The 27,030-nt window shown below is 41.9% G+C and overlaps 1 protein-coding gene across 1 annotated transcript in view; it reads left to right on the top strand.

The window, feature by feature from the left end:
* The window catches only part of FAM114A1 (family with sequence similarity 114 member A1), a 1,202,629-nt gene that overhangs the window by 222,115 nt on the left and 953,484 nt on the right, over positions 1-27,030 (top strand). Inside the window, exon 3 of the mRNA XM_044062942.1 lies at positions 22,712-22,799. Within this exon, the coding sequence (XP_043918877.1) occupies positions 22,712-22,799 (88 nt within the window). The remainder of the gene's footprint in view (positions 1-22,711; positions 22,800-27,030) is intronic.

Raw genomic sequence — 27,030 nt, 5'->3', positions numbered from 1 at the left:
AGGCAGTTTATATCACTTCAGGTCAGAATATTGTGGCAGACACTCTGAGCAGGTCCTTAACTCAATCCCAAGAATGGATGATTCACAGGGATGTGTTCCTGGACATTATCCACCAGTGCGGTACTCCTCAAATAGCTCTATTTGCCTCCCCTCTGAACAGACAACTTCCTCTATTTTGTGCCAGAGTCCCAGGTCCCCTGGTGTGGAAGGTGGACACCTTCTCATTTTTTTGGAAGGGGATGTTTCTTTATGCATTTCCTCCCCTTCCTTTCATTCCGAAATTCCTATTCAAGATTTAACAGGATGCCCCCAAAATCTTGCTGGTGACTCCCTTTTGGCCACAACAACTCCCTTTACTTCTGAATCTAGCCAAGGGCAGTCATCACATGTTACCTCACAGGGTGGATCTTCTCACACAAGACAAAGAATTCCTCATCCAGCCCCACCTGTCCATGCTTCAGCTGATACTGTGGGTGATAGGATTTTGATTTCTCAGACACCTTTTTTCTGAGGAAGTGCTGAAGGTCCTGCAGGAGGCCAGGAAACCTACTAGTAGGAAATCCTACTTATCTAAATGGAAGAGTTTTTCTATTTGGTCTCTCTTGTAACCTGCACTCACTTAATGTGGATGTTCCTTTTGTTCTCTCTTATTTGTGCGAGTTGCTGAATGCTGGTTTGGCCTGTTCTTCTATTAAGGCCCACGTATCAGCTACCTCGGCCTGTTTGCCATTAACTCCTCCTTTAGCTTCTAGATTTGATGTTAAACAATTTCTTAATAGCGTCCTTAATATTAGACCTCCAAGGAAGCCTGTTCTTCCTCCCTAAGATCTTTATTTTGTTTTGGAGAAGTTGACACAGGCTCCTTTTGAGCCTGCTGCTTCAGCTTCTTTGCAGCATTGTTCTTGGAAGACTGTTCTTTTGCTAGCTCTTAATTCTGCCAGATGGGTGTCCAGATTGCAAGCCCTTTTGACCTGTCCTCCTTTTTTGATATTTCATAAGGACAGGGTGTCCTTGCATACTGATTTTTCTTTTATGCCTAAGGTGGTTAATGAGTTGTCACTTAATCAGCCTATTCATTTGCTACGTTGTTTCCCCCTCTCCGCAATCTGACAGTGAGAGGGTGCTGCATACTTTGGACGTGCATATACAACTCAGATTTTATTTGGATAAGACTATGGCTATTGGAAAATCTGATGTCTATTTCATTTCATCCTACATCTTTAGGATTAGCTGTATCCAAACTATTTCTTCTTGGATTTCAAATGCTATTTCTTTTTGTTACACTTTTCATGGCAAGAGCCTTCCTTCTTCTGTAAAGGCTCATTCTTGTAGAGCCGTAGCTTCTTCTGGTGCTTTTTTCAAGGCGTTGTATACTAATTATTTTCTTGAAGCAGCTACCCGGACTTCTGTGCACACACTTACCAAGCAGTACAAGTTGGATGGCATTTCTAGAGCTAGAGCTGATTTTGGTAAATCCATTCTTCATGGCTTCTTAGAGGGCTCTACAGCTCCTTCCTCCTCCCAAGTTTCTCTTGAGCTTTGGCACTCTGCCATATGTAAGGAGTACTGCAGCAGTGAATGTAAGGACATAGTACAGTTGTGTAAAATCTTACCATAACAGTAGATGCCCTTGCCTTCACTGCTGCAGTATTCACTCCCTTCATCCATCCCTGTAATCCATTTCCTTCTTGGATGTACAGGTTACCCCTGGTAGTCAAGGTTTCCTTGGACTGGAGTTCCTACTGGGGCAATCAGTTCTGAGGATGGTACGCCTGAATGTCACCTTTATGCCCTATGCTAAGCAAGGAATGTATGGGTGACATACGGCATATCTTAAAGCAACAGTAGGCTTTGGTACACTGGCCAGATGTCAGGCTGCCGTGGCAGGGAATCCCATACGTAAGGAATACTGCAGCAGTGAAGGCAAGGACATCTACTGTTATGGTAAGATTTTACACAACTGTACTTTCTAGGCCCTCCCCCAGGGGGTACATTGGAGACTAAAGAATAGTTGTTGTGTAGACACAAGTTATTTTAGCATCAATACCACAAAAACGGAAGTGCTGCCTCTTAATCTCTTTACAAAGGTGAGAAACCACACTAAGGCTATTCTACTGAACAGCAAAACGGTACTTTCTTTTCTTTACTGCTAAAGAAGTAACAGAAATGATCTAAACCAGTTTTCATTATAGCTGCAGCAAGTGTTGTGCTCTGCCACATCAGAGCAGATGAATTCTTCTCCCCTCCTGAAACTTGCTGAAATAACTGATCATTTTGACATGTTTTTATAGTATTATACCAAAAATCAGACACAGTGGTGCAGCGGTTAGCATTATCGCCTCACAGCAAGAGGTTCTCCGGTTCGATTTTCAGCTGGAGCACCTTCTGTGTGGAGTCTGTATGTCCTCCTCGCAGTCGAGTGACGCTTAAAGACATGCAGGTAGGTGTGTGCGTGAATGGGTGTGCCTTAGTTGAAGGTTGGGCGTTGTGCTGGTGCCTCAGCACCGTAAAAATCTACTGCCAATCATAAGCAGTCCGGCATTCCGCTGTGGCGACCCCTAACCGGGAAAATCCGAAAGACTATACCAAAAATCAGACTCTCCACTTCCAGTACATCTGCCAGCTCCAGCATTAAAACTTAAAAAAATAAATACATAAATAGGTAAGTAAATAAATAAAGAAAACAAAAAAAATGCAGAAACTTAAACTGTGCTCATTAGTTTTTCTGTCATTGTTAAAAAAATGACTGCTTTATACATCACCTTATTCATGACTATTCTAATAGACTACTGAATGTTTGAAAAGCATGTTCCCAAGCTCTGCAAGTCAACAGGAAAAAAATTCTTTACATGAGATTGGATCCTTAGCTATAATCATGGGCTTTCAAGCTGTAGGCTTTCTTTGTCTTGCTTCTGAGCTATTGAAAATATGTATGATTCTAGGTTTACTATTGTACTAGAGCTCACAGTGTGTTGTTTGACTTTGTGTGAATTCCTTTCTGGCCATAAAAGTGACATAGCTGTCCGTAGCATAACAAAAATGTATGCAGTGAACTTAACTGTGTCTGTGTTGTGGGTCCTATACTGTTTGACTCATCAAAGACATCCGATATTACCTCTCAGTATTTCCTTATTAAGAGACTTGAGACTGGAGTATCAGAAGATCAAATACAGTAATTAAGTGTGTAAGTAGCAATCTTGAATTATTCAGCATCTGCTGTTTCAGTTGTAGAGTCACTGTTTCAGCATGGATTTTAACCTATTCAGGTTTCATTGTCTTTCTCATGTCTGTACCTAGATGTCTTTAAAACAAACTGCACTGGAGTTTGGTACCTTTGCCTTTTTCACATGTTCATAAATCAGTTAGTCACTAAAGTCTGGACAGCACACTTGCTTGAATTCCACATGAAGCCTTTCCTTACAATAAAAAAACAAACAACGGCTTGGCATAAAGTACAGGGCTAAGATCTTTATGACCAGCTATAGTGGAATACTTTCTGGTCGTGCTTTGTTGTTGTTCTGCCTACTGTATGCTTTCCAAGTACTAAAAAACTTCACACAAACACCACGCATATATGTTATCTGGTTTATAAAAGATATTCATGCTTTATTGCCTGCATGCCTTTCTATTTTTACCCTTGTGAAGTACCTGTGTCTTAACAGGTAAGCAGACTCTCCTTCAATGCTGGGAGATCAGTAGACTGTGAGTTCTAATTTCACCTCAGGAGCTTCTATTCATTTTTCAATTAACTGACATTCTTTGCAGCATAAGGAGAGCTCTGTATCCCGGAGTATGCCATTCTTCGAATGAGACTGAATCAAGGCCCTCTTTTCTCGAAGTGGGAGACTAGTGTAGCATCCATCATAAAAAAGACACAACAGCGAATGTACTTTTTGCGACAGCCGAGTAAGTTCAACATCCCACAGGAACTGTTGATTTAGTTCTATACAGCAGTCATTGAGTCAGTTCTCAGCTCATTCATAACAGTGTAGTTTGGATCTCTATCTAATCATGACAAAAATAGGTTACATCGAATAGTCAGTTCTGCCGAAAATATCATTGGTGCTAGTTTGCCCTCCTTACAGGATCTTAAGTTTCCAGAGTCATGAAAAAGGCAAGAAAAATCATCACCGGCCCTTCACATCCAGGCCCCCTTCTTTTAGAAATATTACCATCAGCCAGGTGTTGTAGATTAATATGCACCAAAACAAGCAGGTATAAGAACATTTTTTTCCATAGTTCATAAATGGTTAACTCAGCTTATAAGGCTGGGGTATTCATTTTCCCAAGCCTCCTAGGATTCTGCAGTATTGTTTACATATTGTTAATACTTGTTTCTTTCAAAGTTTATTTCAGTATTTCTTGCACTTAGTTGCACTTTGCACCTTGTATGTATATGTATATTTACTTTTTTGTCTTGTTCTTGATAGTTGCATGTATGTTGTTTGTCTTGTTCTTAATAGTGGTATGTATGTCGTTTATGTAATTCATACTTGGAGAGTCACTGAAATTGGAGTCCAATTCCTTGTGTGTACATACTTGCCCAATAAATGTGATTCTGATTCTTATTTTGCCGGAGGTGGTAGCAGCTTGGGTAGATGTAAAAGATGCCTTGGCATGTATGAAAAAGAGTAGAGGAAGTTTCCTAGTGCTCTGGCCAGATTTCCCCTAGTCAATATGAATCTTAACTCTTCCCTGAAAATAGACCACAGGCTTAGTGGGACTAATCCAGTCAACAAAACATAAATAAATAAAATAAATAAGCATGGCTGGAATTAGTTTATCATTTATAGCTCGCTCAATTAACTATGGCCCCAGTGTTATTATAGTTCAGTAACTGCCAGCTTTGTCTAGGATAGTGGTTTGATGTACTTCTTCAAGGGTGACTTACTGTTTAGCTGACTCAATTGTACAAGACAAACCATTTATTGATATGCAAGGATACTCGGTGTATAGTGTTTAGCCAAACAATGGAATAAACTCCCTCTGAAAAATGACTCGCGTACTTTACCACTGCTGGCCAGAAAGCACTGGGCAGTATTTAATGCATTGGACACTGTGTGGCTGTGAGTATTTGCACAGCCATGATTGCATTGTCAGGGAGTTAAGCAGGGCCAAAACGTTTATGAGGTGGAACTGGCAGGTCTCCCTCTAACTTTAACAGGTTTCATGCGTTTCTTTTAAAATTCTCTCCTTTATTATTTTTTCTCCCTTCCTGAAATATTTTTCATTAACTTTAGTATTTTTCATATATTCACTCATTTTCTGCCTACTCACTCTCACCATCAGTAGTCTTTCTTTTGTCAGAATTGTTTTATCATTTGCTGTCCACAAATAGACAGATTTTTCTACTATACTCCCTACCTTCTAACATGATCCCTATCTCTTTCCTCTGCTTGCTGTTCTGCAAATTCTTTCGTCTGAGTTCTTTTGATTTGCTTCTGGTGATTCAGATGCAGTGTATTTATAACTCTTATTTGTTACTCTAGTGTGCATTATGGATTCTTTTAGTGTTACAGTGTGTGTCATGTTTATTTGCATTTGCTTTCATTTGCCAAGTAAGACAGCAGCATTACTGTTGATATATTTACTGTTCATGAATTCATATCTATGGTCATTGTTACAGCATTCATTCAGCACTACAGGTCTTGATTTGCTCAGATCATATATCACAAATTTACCAGGGCTGAAAATGATGATTGTGTGTCATCTTCATTTTGTAAACCATAGTGGCCATAGGTAAATCAAGGCTTGAAACTAACAGTGCAGAGGATTAAGGCAATGAGCTGTTAAGTGGTCCAGGTTTGATTTCCGTGAGCCTTCATTTCCTTACTGCATAAATTTGCACAAGTTCCTTAACGAGACAATGCTTTGGGAATTTGGGCTAGGCTCCTTAATGGTCTGCTGGACTGCATGTGTAGTAACTACCTAAAAAGAAAAGCTCAAGCCATTAAAACAAAATTTGGAAAGTAAATGCCTAAAGGAATTGTCAGTGTAAGGAAAATAATAGTAAACCTTTTTTGCTTGTACACTTTATCAGAGTAAATTTGTCACACTTAAGCCATCCTTGCTTATAAAAAGAAAACTTCAATATATCACATGCAGTTAAACTTGTAAGTGCAATTGCAGATTGGTTTTCACAATAATGTTCTTCTGCAGAATAAAAGAAACTGGACTTTTTCCCCCGGACCTCCACTGAAAATGGGCAACTACCCTGTCGGGCTTTCCTGGTAATCCATTTTCAGTCAGTCCATCCATCCATCCACCCACAATCCCTTTTCCCATTTTTGAACATGGGGTCAAGGTGTCACTTAAACAGTGACAATCATCTAGAGCCAAATTTCATACCCCTGGGTGGCTAACAATAAAATTAATAAAATAATAGAAATAAAGTTAAATTGTACTATTCCCGTGGAGCTGATGTTTAAAATTGTGTTCTAGTAGTTTTTGCATAAAAGATAAATGGAGACTATAATTTACCCAGTACTAGAGTTGCTGTAGTTGATATTTAGTTAGTTACTCCGTCATTTCCTTTTCTAAACCACAGGTCCTGGTGAAAGTCACAGTGGTAGTTAGCTGAGCAGGGCAGATCAAGCTTTTCTATCCCAACTAACTCTCCCCAGCTCATCCTGCAGGGTTGCAGTAATTTCAAGACACGTTGAGTGATATTCTCTGTCTGTCTCCAGAATGCCTTGAGTCTACCATGTGGCCCACACCATGTGAATAATGAATGGTGTCCCTCCTGTGGATAGATTTTGGTGGTATTCTAACTTAGTACTCAAAGTACATTATATGAAAAATGATGAGCAGTGGATTCTTCGGGATTGCTGAGTTCCTTGTGTCACTAGGAGTGAGCCCAGTAAGCCATTGAAGAAACCTTATTTCCACATCTCTTCTTTGTCGTATCCTTTTGACCACTACCCAAAGCTCATGACCATTGGTGAGGGGATGGAGCCTTAGACCAGAGCAGTGATGGCTTCACTTTGTGACTCGGCTCTTGTGTCACGATCAAAGTCCAGTTCAAAGCTTGCAGTACTGTTGCAGGTGTACACGTGTTGAGGTCAATCTCCTGAGTCCTTGTCCTTCGTTGTGAAGAAGATCCCAGTAGCTGCTTCCCTCTTATAAAGTAGTTCACTTTTTTCTGGATAAGAACTACCAACTCTGATTTAAAAGTATTGATTTTGGGACCAGTCTTCGAACTTAAAAATGCCATTGCGCCCACACTAAACTCACCCATTGGAACAATTTTAAGAAATTTGTGGGCAATAAATCAAAAAACAGCTGCATACTGACATTTTACTATGGATTTTCATTGTATCAAGAATATTATCAAGAAGAACTGGGCCATAATAACAGAAAGCCCTTATTTTGTAGACATTTTGGGTGAAGCCCTGACTTTTGCATATAGGAAGTCTAGAAATATTAGGAGCCTTGTAGACAGAAAACCTAAACCACAGGAAAGGAACATGAAAAAATGTGAAACTGTTCATTTTGTCCCTACATTCAAAAGGAAGATTCATTTTACTGCCCACATTTAAAGAAACTGTAATGCAGGCAGAGGCTGCAACTCTACACAAGTTGTTTACAGGGCTAGTTGCAATGGATGCAATGCATTTTATGTGGGAAAGACGATTAATAAATTGAAACAAAGGATTTCAGGTCATCTATCTGAGATCCGGTCTAAATGTAGAAACAATGCCCTGTCCAGACACCTTCAACTCCACAGAAGGCACTCTGGGTTTAAATTTCAAATACTTGGTCATGTAGACCTCACTGAGCCATCCCAAATATTTTACAAAAATAAGAACTTGTATGGCAACTAAAGTTGATCTCTTTTAGAAGGCCAGGACTAAACTGTTATTGCTCACTGAAAAGTGTACTAGAGCTAAGAGAGCTGTACCATTGTTTACAAGACTGAAGGTGTGAACTTTATTTATTTATTTGCATTTATTTATATGCAGTTATCAACAGATTTATTAATTATTACCTTTGTAAATGTGATTTTAAAATGTAATATAGTAGTGGATTTTAAATTATTAATTTTGGTTTAGCAAATGTATTGCTAAACAAATATTTATCTGTTTATAATAATTTTTAAATATTTAAATGTTTATTCTAATTATATCTTCATTTTGTACTGTTATTAAAATCAGGACACATTATAAGACACTTTCTTGTTTTTGATAACTAGGACTTTTGACTACCATAGAACTGCATTGGAGCAGTATGCGCATATTCTACAGATGTCGTGACATTTTATTAATTTTTGTTTATAACTTTTTAGTGCAAACACAGACCGCTTTAATAGCTGCATTCATAATATTGAGGGGTGGAATGCTACTTATTTTAGCTGACTGAGATAGATTAACTTCTGAATATTTTAAATGGTAGACTTCTTCTTCTTCTTTCGGCTGCTCCCATTAGGGGTCGCCACAGCAGATCAACTGTTTCCATTTCTTCCTGTCCTCTGCATCTTGCTCTGTCACATCAACCACCTGCATGTCCTCTCTCACCACATCCATAAACCTTATCTTAGGCCTCCCTCTTTTCCTGTTACCTGGCAGCTTCATCCTTAGCATCTTTTTCCCAATATACTCTGCATCCCTCCTCAGCACATGTCCAAACCATCGTAATCTTGCCTCTCTGGCTTTGTCTCCAAACCTTCCAGCCTGGGCTGACCCTCTAATATACTTATTCCTAATCCTGTCCATCCTCGTCCCACCTAGTGCAAATCTTAACATCTTCAACTCTGCCACATCAAGCTGTGACTCCTGCCTTTTTGTCAGTGCCACTGTCTCCAACCCATATAACATAGCTGGTCTCACTGCCCTCTTGTAGACCTTCCCTTTCACTCTTACTGGTACTAGTCTGTCACAAATCACTCCTGACACTCTTCTCCACCCACTGCATCCTGCCTGTACTCTCTTCTTTACCTCTTTTCCACATTCACCATTACTCTGAACTGTTGATCCCAAGTACTTAAACTCATCCACCTTCCCCACCTCTACTCCCTGCATCCTCACCATTCCTCTATCCTCCCTCTCATTCACACAAATATATTCTATCGTAGCCCTGCTGACCTCCATTCCTCTTCTCTCTAGAGCACATTTCCACCTCTCCAGGGTCTCCTTCACCTGTTACCTACTCTCACTACAGATCACAATGTCATCTGCAAAAATCATAGTCCACGGGGACTCCTGTCTGATCTCGTCTGTCAACCTGTCCATCACCTTTGCAAATAAGAAAGGGCTCAGAGCTGTTCCTTGATGTAATCCCACCTCCACCTTAAACGCATCCATCACTCCCACCGCAGACCTCACTGCTGTCACACTACCCTCGTACATATCCTGTACCACTCTTACATACTTCTCTGACACTCCCGACTTCCTCATACAATACCACAACTCCTCTCTAGGCACCATGTCATATGCTTTCTCTAAATCCACAAATACACAATGCAACTCCTCCTGACCTTCTCTGTACTTCTCCATCAACACTCAGAGCAAACATCGCATCTGTAGTGCTCTTTCCTGGTGAAACCATACTGCTGATCACTAATCATCACCTCCCTTCTTAACCTAGCTTCCACTACTCTTTCCCATAACAAGTTGGGTGTGCGATGGATGAGAAAGAAAAATTTTGGGGTGAGTTGGATGAAGTGGTGATGACTGTACCCAAGGGCAACAGACTGGGGATTGGAGCAGATTTCAGTGGGCATGCTGGTGAAGGGAACAGAGGGGATGAGGAAGTGATGGGTAGGTATGGTGTTAAGCAAAGGAATGCAGAAGGTCAGATGGTAGTGGATTTTGCGAAAAGGATGGACATGGCTGTGATGAATACGTATTTAAAAAGACTGAGGAGCATAGGGTGACATACAAGAGTGGAGGAAGATGCACACAGGTGGATTATATCTTATGTAAAAGGGCCAGTCTGAAGGAGATTGGAGACTGTAAAGTGGTGGCAGGGGAAAGTGTAGTTAGGCAGCATAGGATGGTGGTTTGTAGGATAACATTGGTGATCAAGAAGAGGAGGATGAGTGTGAGGGCAGCACCAAGGATCAAATGGTGGAAATTGAAAAAGGGTAATTGTGAGGTGATGTTCAGGGAAGTGTTAAGACAGGCACTGGGTGGCAGTGACGAGTTACCGAATAGCTGGGTATCTACAGCAGGGCTAGTAAGAGAGATGGCTAGAAGGGTGCTTGGTGTGACATCTGGAAAGAGGAAGGAGGACAAGGAGACCTGGTAGTGTAATGAAAACGTACAGTAGAGTATACAGAGAAAGAGGTTGGCGGAGAAGTGGGATTGTCAAGGAGATGAAGAAAGTAGACAAGAATATAAGGAGATGAGGTGCATGGCAAAGAGAGAGGTGGTGAATGCTAAGGATAAGGCATATGAAATATTTGTATAAAAGGTTGGACACTAAGGAGGGAGAAAATGATTGGCTAGACAGAGGGACCGAGCTAGTAAAGATGTGCAGCAGGTAAGGGTGATAAAGGATAATGAGGGAAACATATTCACAAGCGAGGAGAGTGTGTTGAGCAGATGGAAAGAGTACTTTGAGGGGTTGATGAATGAAGAGAATGAGAGGGAGAGAAGGTTGGATGATGTGCGGATAGTGAATCATGACGTGCAGTGGATTAGCAAGGAGGAAGTAAGGATAGCTATGAAGAGGATGAAGAACGGAAAGGCTGTTGGTCCAGTTGACATACCTGTAGCATGGAGGTGTTTAGGTGAAATGGCAGTGGCATTTTTAAGTAGATTGTTTAATGAAATCTTGGAAAGTGAGAGGATGCCTGAGGAATGAAGAAAACGTGTTTTGGTACCGATTTTTAAGAATAAGGGTGATGTGCAGAGCTGTAGTAACTACAGAGGGATTAAACTGATCAGTCACAGCATGAAGTTATGGGAAATGGTAGACTAATGTTAAAAAAAAATAACAAACAGCAGAGCTAGATTCTGTATAGCATGCATGATTTTCTTCACAGTTTAGCCTTTTTAGGTTGTAACTTTTTAATCCACACTGTCTGCGCTTAACTAGACATATATTGAGTATTATTGGCAGATATAGTAGTACATATTTATAGAGGTTCATAGATCAATACTAGGCTAACTGCTCTTTTAGAGCCATTTTAAGCCTAGCCATTTGAGAATCAAACCCTGCACTTTATGGCTGTAATGTAAAAACCTTAACCATTATGCCACCCACCAGTATTATAAGAACTGGCTCCGATATTATAACATTCATAAATTTTAAATGGGGTCTTTTACACATTTTTTTTCTAGGGTTTGCAAACCTGAGCAAACATCACTGCTGTGAGCATGAGCAATTGTTTTTCCACTAGATTTTTCATATACTTTTTTATAGATTTCTGAGTTGATTTCCAACACACTAGTCATAGGTGACTCTATAGTCAGGCACACTGATGTCCCACTCACCAGGCTAAACAAGGTAAGGTTACTGTCAGCTTCCTGTCGGGTGCCAGGATCCGCCACATAACCCACACACTCAGGTCACTCCACAACAAGTACAAATATGATTCTGTCATTGTCCATGTTGGTGTGAATGACCTGAGACGTACCTCCCTGGACTACATGAAAAGAGACATAAAAGAGCTCTCCAATCTTGTAGCCCAGGCAGGTATGACCCTAGCCCTGAGTAGCATTCTGCCATAGCCCAAAATGATACCACAGTACAAGGACAAAATGATTGACTTCAACAATTGGCTAAGCTTCTGGTGGCATTCTAAGGGGATCCAGTATTTGTCTGCTTGGGATGACATAGTCGACAGACCACGATGCTTTGCCACAGATGGCCTGCACCTGTCGCCCCTGGGATTTCGGATACTGGCTAAGGCTTTTGCTACCCTTATAGTGCTTTTTTTAGGCAAGGTTCAAATAACAAATTCACCACCATAACAGGAACAGGCAAGCAAAACTGAGGGTAATGCTACTCAATGCTAGAAGTCTAAATCTCAAAATGCACTTACTCGAGGCACTTCTTAAAATGGAGAACATCGATATCTGTGTAGTGACTGAGACCTGGTTCAAGGCTCCAGAGAGCACCCCTGCACTATCAGGCTATAACTCATACCACACTTTTCGGCCATGTAACCTGGACAGAAACACCAAAGGCAGAGATGTTTCCATATTCATTAAGGATATCCACACCTGCAGGCTAGTTGTTCAGCATAATGCATCCGAGGTTATCCAAGTGCAACTAACTCGGGGCAAAACTGCAATCCAAATTGTAGCTTGCTACAGATCCCCCACCATGCCCTATTATTCCCACTCCTCTTTTCTTGATGTACTGGAAAATATTAGGGTTCAACCAAACACCCTAATAATGGGCGACTTCAACTACCCCACAATTAACTGGGAAAATTACGTGTGTACCAACTCCTTAGCTCAACGCTTTCTGGAATTCATAAACTCCAGTGCCCTGGATCAACTTATCCACACCCCCACCAGGGGCAACAATATCCTAGACCTAGTCATTACCAACATGAGTGACCGGTGTTCCACACCTGAAGTCAACTCCTCGTTGGTCCAATCCGACCATAAGCTAATCAACCTTGATATCCACATCCCGCCCCCACCCCCATTAAGGAAACCACAGTAAAACATTTCTCCAAAGCCAACTTCATGCTTCTTAAGACAGAAGTGGTGAACATCATGACACCCATGCAGATAGGCAATACAGTTACAACTGCTGAATCTTACACAAATGCACTCTATAAGCACTTACACGAGTGCATGGATCATGCTATCCCAAACAGAACCAAGACACTATCCTCCAAAAAAAGGAAGCCAATCTGGTGGTCCCTTGCCATAAACAAAACAGTACAACAGAAGAAAGAAACTGTAGTAAAAGAGAGTAAAATCCCATGAGTGGAGGAGCTCCCTGGTCAGCCTCAGTAAGAAGCTGAGATCCCTTATAAAATCCTCCAAAGCTAGCTACGAAAACAAAATTGCCACTAATTCCAAGGACAACCACAAAGCATTCTATAGCTATGTCAAGAATCTCGATGGCAACACACAGATCTGTTCTGAGTTACAGCACAAAGGCAAGAAAATTACAGAACCAACTGATATTGCCAACATCCTGGCAGATAGGTTGAGTGCTAACTTTAGCCCCCTCTCTCCCCCTAAAGCGCCCATATCTATACAGGAAGAATGCAGAGTCCCTGTAATCACAACTACGCAGGTAAAAGCTGCACTCTCTAAAGCCAAAAACACAGCATCCATGGGACCGGATAACATCCCAGGCTGCGTTTTACACGAACTTCAGAACAAACTGGCTCCCCACTTAAGCACCATGTTAATAATAGCCTCGCATCAAGCTTTGTGCCCACTGAATGGCACACAGCAGCAGTTATTCCACTCCACAAAGGGGGAGCCAGCACTGATCCCGGAAACTATCGACCTATTAGCCTGACGAGCCTGGTCTGCAAGGCCATGGAACGTATCATGGAACTCATAAACAAAGACATTGGTAACCTCCAAATTCTGGATCCCACCCAGTTCAAGTTTGTGAAAGGCAGATCATGCCTCCTGAACCTGATCGACGTCTTTGCGGCAGTCACCAAAGCCGTAGATGAGGATAAGGTGGTTCACACAGCCTGTCTTGACCTCGCCAAGGCTTTCGACACCATTCCCCATTCTGGAATTATAGCTAAACTCACTAAACTAGGTATAAATCCCTACGTTACAAGATGGGTTGCCAACTGGCTCACTGACGGAACCCACACTTTAAAAGTTGCAGACTCCAAATTTGACCTCAAAGCAGTGACAAGTGGAGTACCACAGGGTTCAGTCCTGGGACCTCTCCTGTTTGGTATCTACTTCTCTGAAGTACAGGCTAACACAGAAGGCCTCTGGCTACTGAAGTTCGCAGATGACTGCAAACTAGGAGCCATAGTCAAGTCCCCAAATGATGTGGACATCCTACAGAAGGGCCTCGCTGAGACAGATGCCTGGTGTCAGAGCCATGGCCTCAAGCTCAATGCCAAAAAGTGCAGTGTCATCCCCTTTGGTAAAAACTCTGTACCCATGAACTACCACATAGGCAGCAATCTTCTTAACACCGAATGCGTGAAAAGAGACCTTGGGACCCAGGTGGACAATAGTCTCTCCTTTGATAGTCACATCACCACAGTAGTCAGGAAGTCCTTCTATGTGGCACACCTCATCATAAAAGGGTTCTCATACAGGAAAAAAGAGGTCATTGTTCCCCTCTACTTGCCACTCATTAAACCCATTGTAGAGCACCCCTTTTGGAATGTACCTCACAAGACATCTGCAGTAGCTGGAAAGTCCACAGAAGTACCTCACAAAGAGGATTACTGGCCTCAAACAAATGCTCTACACTGACCGCCTCAAAAAAACTCCAGCTTTACTCCGTAGCATATCGCCTACTCCGAGGTGATCTCTACCTAACATATAAAGCTATGTCAAACCCAGAGCTGTTAGACATGCTACACCTAAAGAAATCTCAATCCCTCTGAGCTACACGCTCTAGGGACCTAAACCTTGTCACCACAATAAACAGTACATGCTGGAGGGATAGATTCCTGTCCCAGAGACTTCCCATACTCTGGAACAGGCTACCCATCTATGTCAAGCAAAGTTCTTCATTAGCACTCTTCAAGAAAAATCTTGATGAGTGGATGGGAAATAGGAAATAATCTATGCTCAACAGTGGCACAGGAAAATATCTTTCTTGGGTGGCGTAAGCCAGGGAACCTTGTTGGCTAGGCTTACATAGGCCCTTGGGCTGATAGCCTAGTACCTACCAATGTACCTATGAACCTATGTAAAGTAATGTCTCTTGGCTTTTCCTGGTTTGGGGTCGTCACAGTGGAACTCTGGTCTGCTTATGATTGGCAGTAGATTTTTACGGTGCCAAGGTGCCAGCCCAATGCCCAACTTTCAAGGAAGGCACACCTATTCACACACGCACCTACCTGCATGTCTTTAAATGTCAATCAACCGCAGGGAGGACATGCAGACTCCACACAGAAGGCAACCCCATCAGAGAATCGAATGGGAGAACCTCTTGCTGTGAAGTGACAACGCTAACCGCTGCACCACCGTGGCCTAGATTTCTGAGTGTATTTTACTTTAAAATTCTTTAAAAGGTTTATCATTTGAGATGAATAGACTTATTTATATTCTCAAGCGTTTAGTAGGTTTTTATTTAGGTTTTTTATACACTTTTTTAAATAATATGTATTGTTTTTAGCCCAATAAAATGTAGTGTTATACTATACTTTTAACTTTTAATTTTTAGTTGCTTTTCCCTCTTGACAAGCAAAAACTATAGAAGTTCTAAAAGACATTTTACAGTGAGCTAATCGAAGGAAGGACACTCAGCAAACTCGGAGCTATAATATATAACATTAAGTATCCTGTTTTTTGTTTATTTTGTTCTTTATTTCTTTGTTGTTTATAGCACTTTGTGTACTGTGTATTTTTTCTAGCTAGTTTCACTGTGTGCGAGGTATTAACTGGAAATTGTCCACTCTTATTAAGCATCTGTTGGGTTGTTTGTTTATGATAACTTGTTGCAGTTAAACTCTTTTTTCTAGTGGCTCCTTTAGCTGTTTAAAACTTTCATTTAAAGGCTCACTGCTGCTTTTCAGCTGTGAGTAACATTTCTGCAGTTTGTTCTAAGTAGTGGGGATATTTGTAGCATTTCCATATTCAGGCTTGTATTTGGGCCTAGTGTTTGTGGAGGCTGTGTGTCTGAGCACATAATTCAGGGACATCTTGTTTTAGCCAAAGCCATCAGGCATTTCAGTGAGAGAGAATTGTTTTGAGGTCATTGGCTGACTGAGGTCTCCTGGACTACAGCTTAGACTAAGCACCTCATTGGTTCTTTTGAGATTTCTTTCTTAAAAGCTGTCTCAGGTTTCAACTTTCTGTTACCTAAGAAGCTCAGTTGTGAGGTGTTCAGCCATTTTACAGTGAGCTAATCGAAGGAAGGACACTCCGCAAACTCGGAGCTATAATATATAACATTAAGTATCCTGTTTTTTGTTTATTTTGTTCTTTATTTCTTTGTTGTTTATAGCACTTTGTGTACTGTGTATTTTTTCTAGCTAGTTTCACTGTGTGTGAGGTATTAACTGGAAATTGTCCACTCTTATTAAGCATCTGTTGGGTTGTTTGTATATGATAACTTGTTGCAGTTAAACTCTTTTTTCTAGTGGCTCCTTTAGCTGTTTACAACTTTCATTTAAAGGCTCACTGCTGCTTTTCAGCTGTGAGTAACATTTCTGCAGTTTGTTTCCCACCCTCCCTCCCTGTTGGTATAGTGTTGGGCTTTGCAGTTGCCCGCCCCTAGTATAAATTTGATCTGGGACCCTCCTCCCAGTCTAGTGTCATTACCTCATTCTACCCAGTACAGGGAGAGCATTTGAGAAGGCCAGTCAGCTTATTTTCTGCTACTCCTTTCTCTCTTTCCAAAAAAAAAAAAAAAATGTATCTGCTTTTACTGTATTTGTGTTTTTTCCTACTTTATTTTGCTTTTGCGTCATCTTAAAAGTACTCAATTGTATTTATTACTGCTTGGTGTAACTCATTCTAAGCCTTTTAGTTTAAGCACCTGGGCTTCAGACCAGTTTTACATTAAGAAGGTTTGTGGTCTGCACTGTAGTGGCAGAACAGGTAGCTTACATCCTTCTAAGTTGGGAACTGCTGATTGAGGGCTCAGTGTCTGTTATTCTAAAAGTGTATTAATTCTGGTTTAAGCACTTGGGCTTGAGGCCAGTTATTTTACATTAAGAAGGTTCGTGTTCTGCACTCTTGTGGGAGGAGAGGCTGGACTCTGTCCTTCTGAGCTGGGAATTTCTGGTTAAAGCTTATAGTGCCTGCATATTTGAACTGCTTCTTACTGAAATTGGTACACCTTGTTTGCTGTAGCATAGACTAGATCCAGGCCTGCTGAATCTAGCTTTGTTTGTATAACTTGAGCACTAATCCAGGCATTCTTTAAAGTATTAAGTTGTATTTATTACTGCTAGTAGTAACTTGATTAAAGTGTAGGTATCATTTCTAAGTCTTTTGGATTAAGCACTTGGGCTTCAGACCAGTTACATTAGGAAGGTTTGTGGCCTGCACTGTGGTGGCAGGACAGGTAGCTTACATCCTTCTAAGTTGGGAACTGCTGATTGAGAGCTCAGTGTCTGTTATTCTAAAAGTGTATTAGTTCTGGTTTAAGCACTTGGGCTTCAGGCCAGTTATTTTACTTTAAGAAGGATTGCGGTCTGCACTCTTGTGGGAGGAGAGGCTGGACTCTGCCCTTCTGAGCAGGGAATTTCTGGTTAAAGGCTTATAGTGCCTGCATATTCTAACTGTTTCTTACTGAAATTGGTACACATTGTTTGCTGTAGCATAGACTAGATCCAGGCCTGCTGAATCTAGCTTTATTTGTATGCTTGTTGTTTGTTTATTTCCCTGAAACGCTAATTCCACCTAAAACACAGCCTTTTAGCACTTCTGTGGATCCCTAGTGATATCTGCATTGCTTACTGTACTTATTTCCTTGTTTCACTTGAAAGAAAGTTACTGTTTGTCATTTTTGCATTTAAGTTACCTGTAACGCATTGCATTTAAGTTACCTGGCACTTGCTCACTAAAGCAATTATATGTCAGCTCTAAAAAATTAAAAGCACTACACCCTCACAAACTCCCCTTGAGTACCTTGTTCCCCATTGGCCCTTTTTTTCAATTATAAAGGAATTCCCAATACTATTCTAGCATGTCCAAAGGTCAGTTGTCAATCTCCTCTCCTGTCCAGCTGGTGAATCTGGGAATCTTGAGGCAATGTTACAACTGCTTCATGTAACACAGACAACCCTCTCCTCCTCCCAACAAATTCCAACACATGTGAGAGATGCAATCATATAGCCAAACTGGAGGCTAAGCTCTCTCAACTCAGTACTGGCGTAACCAGTCAGGAGGAGAAGGAAACCACACTCACTACAATTCCAGTCTCACATAGACCTACCACGGCAACAAACCAAACACATAAACACACAAAAACATACTCGGAGGCTCTAAATAAAAATCTGCCTAAGCAGCAGAGACCTCCAAAGCAGACACCCAAGCAACCGCTACCCCAAAACAAAACACGTGCAACACATAGCTCACAAAGCCAGTGTGCGAACAGTCACAGCCCTTAAGGCTAAACAACACACCTGATACACTTGTAATAGGTGACTCTATCGTCAGGCACACTGACGCCCCGCCACCAGGCTGAACAAGGAGAAGGTCACGGTGAGCTGCCTGTCAGGCGCTAGGATCCGCCACATAACACAAGCACTCAGGTCACTCCAAGGCAAGTACAAATATGACTCAGTCATTGTCCATGCTGGTGTGAATGACCTGAGACGTACCTCCCTGGACTACATGAAAAGAGACATAGAGGAGCTCTCTGAGCATGTAGCCCAGGCCGGTATGACCCTGACCTTGAGTAGCATCTTACCCTCACCAAGAATGATGCCACAATATGAAGACAAGATGATCAATTTAAACAATTGGCTTAAGTGTTGGTGTCATTCAAAGGGGATCCAATGCCTGTCAGCCTGGGATGACATGCTCGACAAGCCACGATGCTTCGCTAGGGACGGCTTGCACCTGTCACCCCTGGGCTTTCGGATATTGGCAAAGGCTCTTGCTACCCCCATAGTGCCTTTTTTAGGCAAGGCTCAAAAGACAAACCCACCTCCATAGGTATCACAAGGGATAAGAAACTAAGAGTAATGCTACTCAACGCCAGAAGTCTAAACCTCAAGATGCACGACTCAAACTCTCCTTAGCATGGAGAACATCGATATCTGTGCAGTAGCAGAAACGTGGTTCAAGGCTCAGAGAGCACCCCAGCACTACCAGGTTATACCTCATACCATGCTTTTCGCCCCAAAACTTGGACCGAACCACAAAAGGAGGGGAGTATCAATATTCATCAAAGATACCCACACCTCCAGGTTGGTGGCACAGCACGAAGCATCAGAGACTATCCATGTGCAACTAACTGTGGGTAAAACTGCCTTCCAGTTTATAGCCTGCTACAGACCACCCTCCCAAACACAGGAACCCCACTCGGCCTTCCTGAGAATACTGGAAAATATGAAGGTCTCTCCAAACACCATTATATTGGGCGACTTCAACTACCCAAACATAGACTGGGAGCATTACTCTAGCTCCAACACCCTAGCCCAAAGGTTCCTAGAATTTATAAACTCAAATGCTATGGAACAACTTGTTACCACTCCCACAAGAGGGGAAAACATACTGGACCTGATCATCACCAACATGGGGACACTATGCTCCAGACCAGAAGTGTATCCCTCACTGGTAAGATCAGACCATAAACTAATCTCACTGGATATTCACATCTCGACCCCAGCCCCTGCCCAGAAAACCACAGTGAAAAACTTCTCTAAAGCAAATTTCACACGCCTCAAAACCGAGGAGAAATCCTTCAAAGCCCCCGGGCCTGTGGAAAATACGGCCCAGACCGCAGAATCCTTTATAAACGCATTCTATGAACACCTTCAGGAATGCATGGATCATGCAATCCCAAATAAAACCAAGACCCAATCCTCCAAAGGCAGACGTCCTGTCTGGTGGACCCTAGCCATAAACAAACTATACAATAGAAGGAGGAAGCTACTACATTATAGAGCAAAATCCCAAAAAGGGAAGGCATCTCTGATCAGTATTAGCAAAAAACTACGGGCACTCATAAAATCGTCTAAGGCCAGCTTCGAGAGAAAATTGCACAGGACACTAAGGATAATCACAAGGCTTTCTTTAGTTATGTTAGGAACCTGGGTGGGAATTCCCAGATATGCTCAGAATTAGTCCAAAATGACAAAAAATACACCAAGCCCACAGACATTGCCAACATCCTAGCTGACAGGTTCAGTGCAAACTCCCCACCAAAAGGGCAAATATCTATCCCAACAGAGTGCTGCCCCTGACATCTCAGATGCTCAGGTAAGAGCCGCCCTCTCCAAAGCAAAAAACACAGCATCAATGGGACCAGATGGTGTCCCGGGATGCGTCCTACATTAACTCCAATAAGAGCTAAACCGAAACATAAAACTACTGTTCAATCTTAGCCTTACTACAGGATATGTACCCAAAGAGTGGCGTACAGCAACAGTGGTCCCTCTCCACAAAGGTGGTGCCTCAACGGATCCTGGAAACTATCGCCCCATAAGCCTGACTAGCTTGGTCTGCAAAGCTATGGAAAGGATCATCATGGACCTCATAAGTAAAGATATTGGGGACCTACAGACACTGGATCCTACCCAGTTTGGCTTTGTTAAGGGCAGATCCTGCCTCTTAAACCTGGTCAATTTCTTTGAAACAGTCACCAAGGCCATTGACGAGGGGAAGGTGGTCCACACAGCCTACCTGGACCTCGCAAAAGCCTTCGATACAATACCCCACTCGGGCATTATAGATAAGCTCACCAGCTTAAATATAAACACCTATGTCACTAGATGGGTTGCAAACTGGCTCAAGGACAGAACCCACATGGTTAGAATTGCTGGAGCCATGTCAGACTCCAAACCAGTTACAAGTGGCGTCCCACAAGGCTCAGTCCTGGGACCTCTCTTGTTCGGTATATATTTCTCGGCGGTACAGGCCAACACGGAAGGACTGTGGCTGACCAAATTCGCAGATGGCTGCAAACTGGGCGCCATAATCAACTCTCCAGCCGACACAAGCATCCTTCAAAAGGGCCTCATAGAAACAGACAACTGGTGCCAGAGCCATGGCCTCAAGCTAAACGCCAAAAAGTGTATAGTCATCCCCTTTGGCAAAAACAAAGTGCCCACAAATTACCACATAGGTGGTAATCCATTAAGTACAGAAGAAGTCATTAGGGACCTGGGGACCCAAGTTGATAGCAATCTCTCATTTGACAACCACGGGGCCAAAGTGGTTAGAAAAACATTTTATATAGCCCACTTAATCATGAAGGGATTCACATCTAGATCAGGGGAGGTCATCGTGCCTCTTTACTCATCCCTCATCAGGCCCATAATTGCGTACAATGCCCCTTTTGGGATGTACCTTACCAGACACCTGCAGCAACTGGAAAGACCCCAAAAGTACCTCACCAAGAGGATCAAAGGGCTCAAACAGATGCCATATGCTGCCCGGTTAAAGAAACTCCAGCTCTACTCAGTGGCATACCGCCTGCTCAGAGGCGATCTGTGCCTGACGTATAAAGCCATGTCCAACCCGGAATTAATGGACATGCTGCTCCTCAGAAAATCCTAATCCCGTCGAGCTACGAGCTCAAGAGACTTGAACCTCAGCACTGAAATAAATAGGACATGCTGGAGGGACAGATTCATAACCCAGAGGCTCCCTTCACTCTGGAATAAAATCCCAGTCCAGGTTAGGCACAGTCCCACATTGACTCTCTTCAAGAGGAATCTTGATGAGTGGATGGGAGATCGTAGGTTTACCCCGGCTATCACTTTTGTGTCACTGTTAGACAGAGGCACAGTATACTAACCTCAACAAAAGGCATAGCAAAATTAATTTAAAATGGGTGGCGAAAGCCAAACCCACTCTGGCTAGGCTTATAAATGCCCTAGGGCAGATAGCCTAGTATGAACCTATGAACCTAAAAAAATATTAAAAATATTTCTGAATCTTGGTAGAAAAGATTTCTAAGGAATTTTGAAGACTTATTTTTTGATACTACAATGAAATGCTTTCAGGAATTTTTAGCAATTATTAATGTATCATTTTTAGTTTAACATTTAGTTTAGTTTAACATATCCTGGAATCACAGAGCTGGAAGCAGGGCAGCACTGTTTTGAATATCACACTGGTGTATGGGGGATGGGGTATGGGGTATTTAGCAAGTAGACGTGCTGATTGTCTTTTACAACACAGCTACCCTAGTAAACCACTCCCATGTTTAAAAGCATGGGAGTGGTTTACCGTAGTAAACCACTACCATGCTTTTAAACATGCTTTTAAACAGGTGTATAAATGGAATGGTGAATTTCTACACTTTATTCTGTTTTTTCAAAGCTGAAAGAAGAAGAATTCCGTTTTTTCAGCTATTCTTTAGATCACTTGTTTGAGTGTTTTTAATAAAGAAGATTCAACTTGAACTAGCTTGTGCTTCCCTACTTTCATTAGTGGATTTATACTTTGGAAAGTTTTTAAAGAAAGTATTTCTACCACCTTTTATTAGGTGGGATATTCACAGTATGTTTTTTTATTAGTTGCCTGGACTCTTGGGAGTCTTAGGTCTTCCACACAGCGAAGTTTCCTCATTTGTTTTTGGACCCAGGATATTGATGTACTGGGTTTGTGAGACTTCAAGGGACACAATGGAGACTGACTGTTTCTCTAGAGGTGTTGATTTTCGTCCCATCCTCTTCCCATTCAGCTGTGAACCTTTCCAGTTACCCCAGTTCCATGTTAAACAGTTGTTTGTTATAGATGAAAATGTCAAATACTAATGATATGATGCATCTTAGCATTAGATTTTGATAAAAGATGGTTAGGTGATGATTTGCCTGCATTATTATATTTAAGGACAGTTTTGTATTCCAATACATTGCTATTGGAGCAAGGTGAGCTATGGGTTGTTGTATTTACTGAAAAAGTTGTGTTAAATATTCTTAGTAACAGTAGTAACTGTTCATTTTTTTTTATTTCTTCAGGATACTTCCTCCTCAGCCAAAGGTGGTAGTTGGGGGACATGGGGGTCCTGGGGGAAGTCATTGCTTTCAACAGCAACTGCAACTGTTGGTATGTCATTTTGTATTATAAGTTTACAGATGTTGCTTTCTGAACCTCATTGTTCTGTTCTTCCTCTTTTCAAGAATGCTAGCTTTCTGTTTTCTTTATTTCATTTTATTTATATAATTGGATTGTTGTTTATACACTTTGATACATGATATCCAAAGGCTACACAGGCTTCTTCTTGCTTTATGCTCCATTAACTCTAATCATATACATTATCCCTAGCTTTCCGTAGCTGTTTTTCCGTTGGCTTTTTTTTTTAAATTGTGTACGTTGTTCTTCATCTTTATAGATTAAGTTCCTTTCATGGAAATGGGAGTAGTAAAACTCACTGTTATGTAATTGGTTGAGAGCAAAAGCCATGGTGATCAGACACAGAAACATAGATAGGATGGGGCAAAAGATGCAGCAGTCTTGGACACGTTGTGTTAAGGTAGCATGACTGGCAGATTTTGATCGGTTGCTCCTGCATACAGGCATTCACTTCTGTAACAGTATTTCTGAATGCCTGTATGGAAGTGAATTCTGATACCATTGCACTGCTTTTATGGCCAGGACATGGGCACGTACTTCAGGGCTTCATTGTTTTTTGCTCCTCAATGTTGAGTTGAGGGGTGACAGATCGTGGAGTCACACCAGGTGCTAGATGAGCCGGCTAAGGCTCTGAGTGTACAGTTCTAATGAGTGGGTTGCCTCAGGGATCCTTGTGCTGGTATACTCTCTGAATGTACAAATGTAATGAGTGGGTTGCCTCAGGGATCCATGTGTTGGTATACCCTCTGAATGTACAACTGTAATGAGTAGTGTGCCTCAGAGATCCATGTTAGGCCCTTTCCTGTTTGGCATGTTACTTGCAGACAGCCAAGCCAATATCCTGTAAGTGTGGTTGATCAAGTTTGCTGATGGCTGCAAGCTGGGTACTGTTATCCTCTCACCCACTGATACAAGACAGCTCCAGAACAGATTGGAATGTGCACGCACCTGCTGGACTGAAAATGGATTAAAGTTAAATGCAGAGAAGTGCAGCATTGCAGTGTTCAGCAGAAAAAAGCTGCTCACACCTGATATGTAATAAATGGTACTCCTCTTCAGAGAGAGAAGGTCATAACAGACCTGGGTACATATGTGGACATGCTCTCTCTCTCTTATTCAATGATCATGTTTCCGCCACAGTCAGGAAATCTTTCTATGTGGCCCAGTTAATTAATAAAGGAATATCTTCAAGATCCAAAGAAGTCATTTTACCCCTGTGTTCTTCCCTTATTTGACCCATCACTGAGTACAGGTTCCCCTTTGCTATGTACAAATCCAATCATATCACTCAACTGGAAAAGCCTCAAAAACTTGCAAACAAGAAAATTAAAGGTCTTAAGTCATGGAACTGTCCCATAAGATTAGCATGATTCTTCTAATACTCAGTAGCCTACCAGGTTCTCCAAGGTGATTTGTCTCTAGCTTTCTGAACTGTGAAAGACCCAGCTGTATTTGACATCCTATTTCTTTGAAAAAACAGTACCTTTATAAGGTTTACTATCATTATGTCAACTTGCAGGTGGTTGAGTTCACTTGTGCGATGTCCTGCATAATGAGCTAAGGAATGTAGAATGCCAAAATTCCCAACAGTCCTACCTTGCCCCTTCTGGACCCATGGTAGCACTTGTTCCAAGGTTCAGAGCGGTAGGGAGTTTCAATGTTTGGTATTTGTGTCAGGCATACCAGAATTCATTAGTCCGAGTTTCTCGGAGGTTTGTTGACCATATTCCAAATTGACTTCCTGTGAGTCAACATAATGATAATAAACCCCTTTGCAAATACCTGCATTAGAGATCTAAACCTACACCAAAACATAAACAAGACAAATTGGAGGGATAGGTTCCTTACACAGTGTATTCCCAACTTATGGAATATGTTGCCACTACAGGTCAAACAAAGTAGTACTTTGGCTATCTATAAGGGGCTAGTATGGATGACTGGGTGGACAGACATAAGTTTACACCAAGCTTATCATGTAAGGCCCTGCTCAGTTTGAAAAGTAAACAATATTGAATTTTTGACAGGGTAGGCAAGAATATTTGGGTTTCTTTGTTTGAAGGTATATGTGGCTAGGCATCTTATTGTCTCTGTGATTGATTATCTAGTATTATTCCTCTGAGGAAAAATATACTCATCTTTCTCTGTTGAATAAATGTTAATAGTGACAAAAAGCAAAGGAACTGTTTGTTTAGCAAATCAGTCAGACCACTGGCATTGTTCCACTCTGGGCGTACCAGTAAATTTAGTAAATTGCTAGCAATCTTCTCTGATGCCCTCAAAATTGATGCCTTTTCTAGGGGTAGTCATATAGAGTAGAAGTGAAGTTCTTCCCCTTCTAGTCCTGCTGCTGTTTCCTCAGCAATATTCTGTAACTGCATAACAGTCATTTAGACAGTCTGTGACATCTTACATTGTCATAGTTTTGGAAACAAGGCTACAGTTGGATCTCAAAAACATTTAGAACCAGACTACAGATCAGTTGGATTTGATGTGGGGCAATCATGCACCACTTCTTTAACCAACCAAAATTAAGAACCTGACCACAAATACTTTGGATTATGGTTAGAAAACGTACTACATTTTAAAGGCATATCCAAAACTGGAACATCCACAGAGGTTCCTCACTAAAAGAATACAGGGCATAAGTAATATGCCCTATGCAGACCGCCTCGAGGGCTTATCCCTGTATTCTGTCTCCTACAGCCTTTTGAGGGGAGATCTATGCTTGGCATACAGGGCATTGTCAGACTACACTCTGATGGACCTTCTGCATATCCACAAAATAAACCGTAGCAGAATTACCCATTCTAAAGACTTAAACCTTGCCTGTGATATAAATAGGACCTGCTGGAGAGATAGGTATGTATCCCATAGACTACCCCATCTGTGGAGCAGGCTCCATAATCCATGTGAAGCAGAGTTCCTCCCTAATCCAATTAAAATGCAACTTGGACAGTTGGATGGGAAACCGGAAATTCATCCGTGGTTTGGTACCTATGTCTCCGATGCAAACAGGTAACCTGTAAATGGTTCATCACCCAGGCCCATGCTTATACTTATGAAGGGTATCATAACTTGTCAGAGATTTGGGATGCATTGCTAGGCTTAAAAAGGCCCTTGTGGTCGTTAGCCTAGTAAAAACTTATGAACCTAAATGGGCTCTGCCCAGTCAGACTTTCACGGTTAACAAGGAGAAATAAATAAATAAATATCAGTCCAAGGCAGATTATGTCATCAGGCGAAATCGCTTCTTATTAACGTGAGCAAAACAATGCAGATGTTAAGTTGTCAATCTCGCCTTCATTCTTGCTTGATGGGTTCGGAGCCGATCCCTCGGCTCCGACTCGGCACTTGCTAAGCTCGAGAGTCACTTTTACCAGCTCGAGGCAGCCCCATATCCCATGATGCAAGGCGGTAAGTACCCAGATCTCGTTTGCCGCTTCGCTTATGAGGTCCTCCTTTTACCAGCTCCTGGTAAGTGATTCACTTTGTTGATATTTAAGCCCCTTTTTGTAAAAAAACCTTTAATTTTTAGTTATAAGTTAATTATATAGTTTTTCTGACAGAAATTCCCTGTCTCTTCTAATTTTTTTTAGTCAGACTTTACCCATCCCATCCCCTCCCTGTTAGGGTGTGTGTGTTTGTTTTTATAGTAATACCTTTTGGTATTTTATTTAATTTAATTTTTTGACTGGTGTGTGTGTGTGTTTTGTGAAGCACCATGTCAAAGGAGAGGGTCTCAGGTTTTAAGAAGTGTGACTCGTGCTGTCAGAAGATGTCTCTGACAGACGGTCACACTTCTTGCCTGTATTGCCTGGGGCCTCTTCACCTGCAGGACTCCTGTGCTATTTGTCATTCCTTCAGCCAGAGAGTCCTGCAGGAAAGACGTAACAAGCTGATACTTAGGGGCCTTCTTAAGCCGGAGGGCTCTCCGGCTAAGTCGGCTCCATCAAAATCAGCCAAATCTTCCAAGGCCCAGGCTTCTGTGTCTAAGCCTGCGGCCTCGGCCCGACTCGTTCGAAGTCGAGATCGCCCGCTGGAGCCGATTCTGGCTTAACAGCCTTCGGCACCGATGGCTATCGGTGCCGATTCTGCATCGACCACTTCGTGTCGGCTCCGATCGGTTCCGACCACCATGTGGCACAGGCATCGGTGTCGGCTCCGATCGGCTCCGACACCGTTACTTTTGTGGCTGTATCAGCTC

Source organism: Protopterus annectens, chromosome 2.part1 (assembly GCF_019279795.1).
Source record: "Protopterus annectens isolate FY-2018-M chromosome 2.part1, PAN1.0, whole genome shotgun sequence".
Classification (NCBI taxonomy): Eukaryota; Metazoa; Chordata; order Ceratodontiformes; family Protopteridae; genus Protopterus; species Protopterus annectens.
The sequence above is the reverse complement of the archived record's forward strand: the minus strand, read 5'-3'. Positions and strand labels throughout refer to the sequence as shown.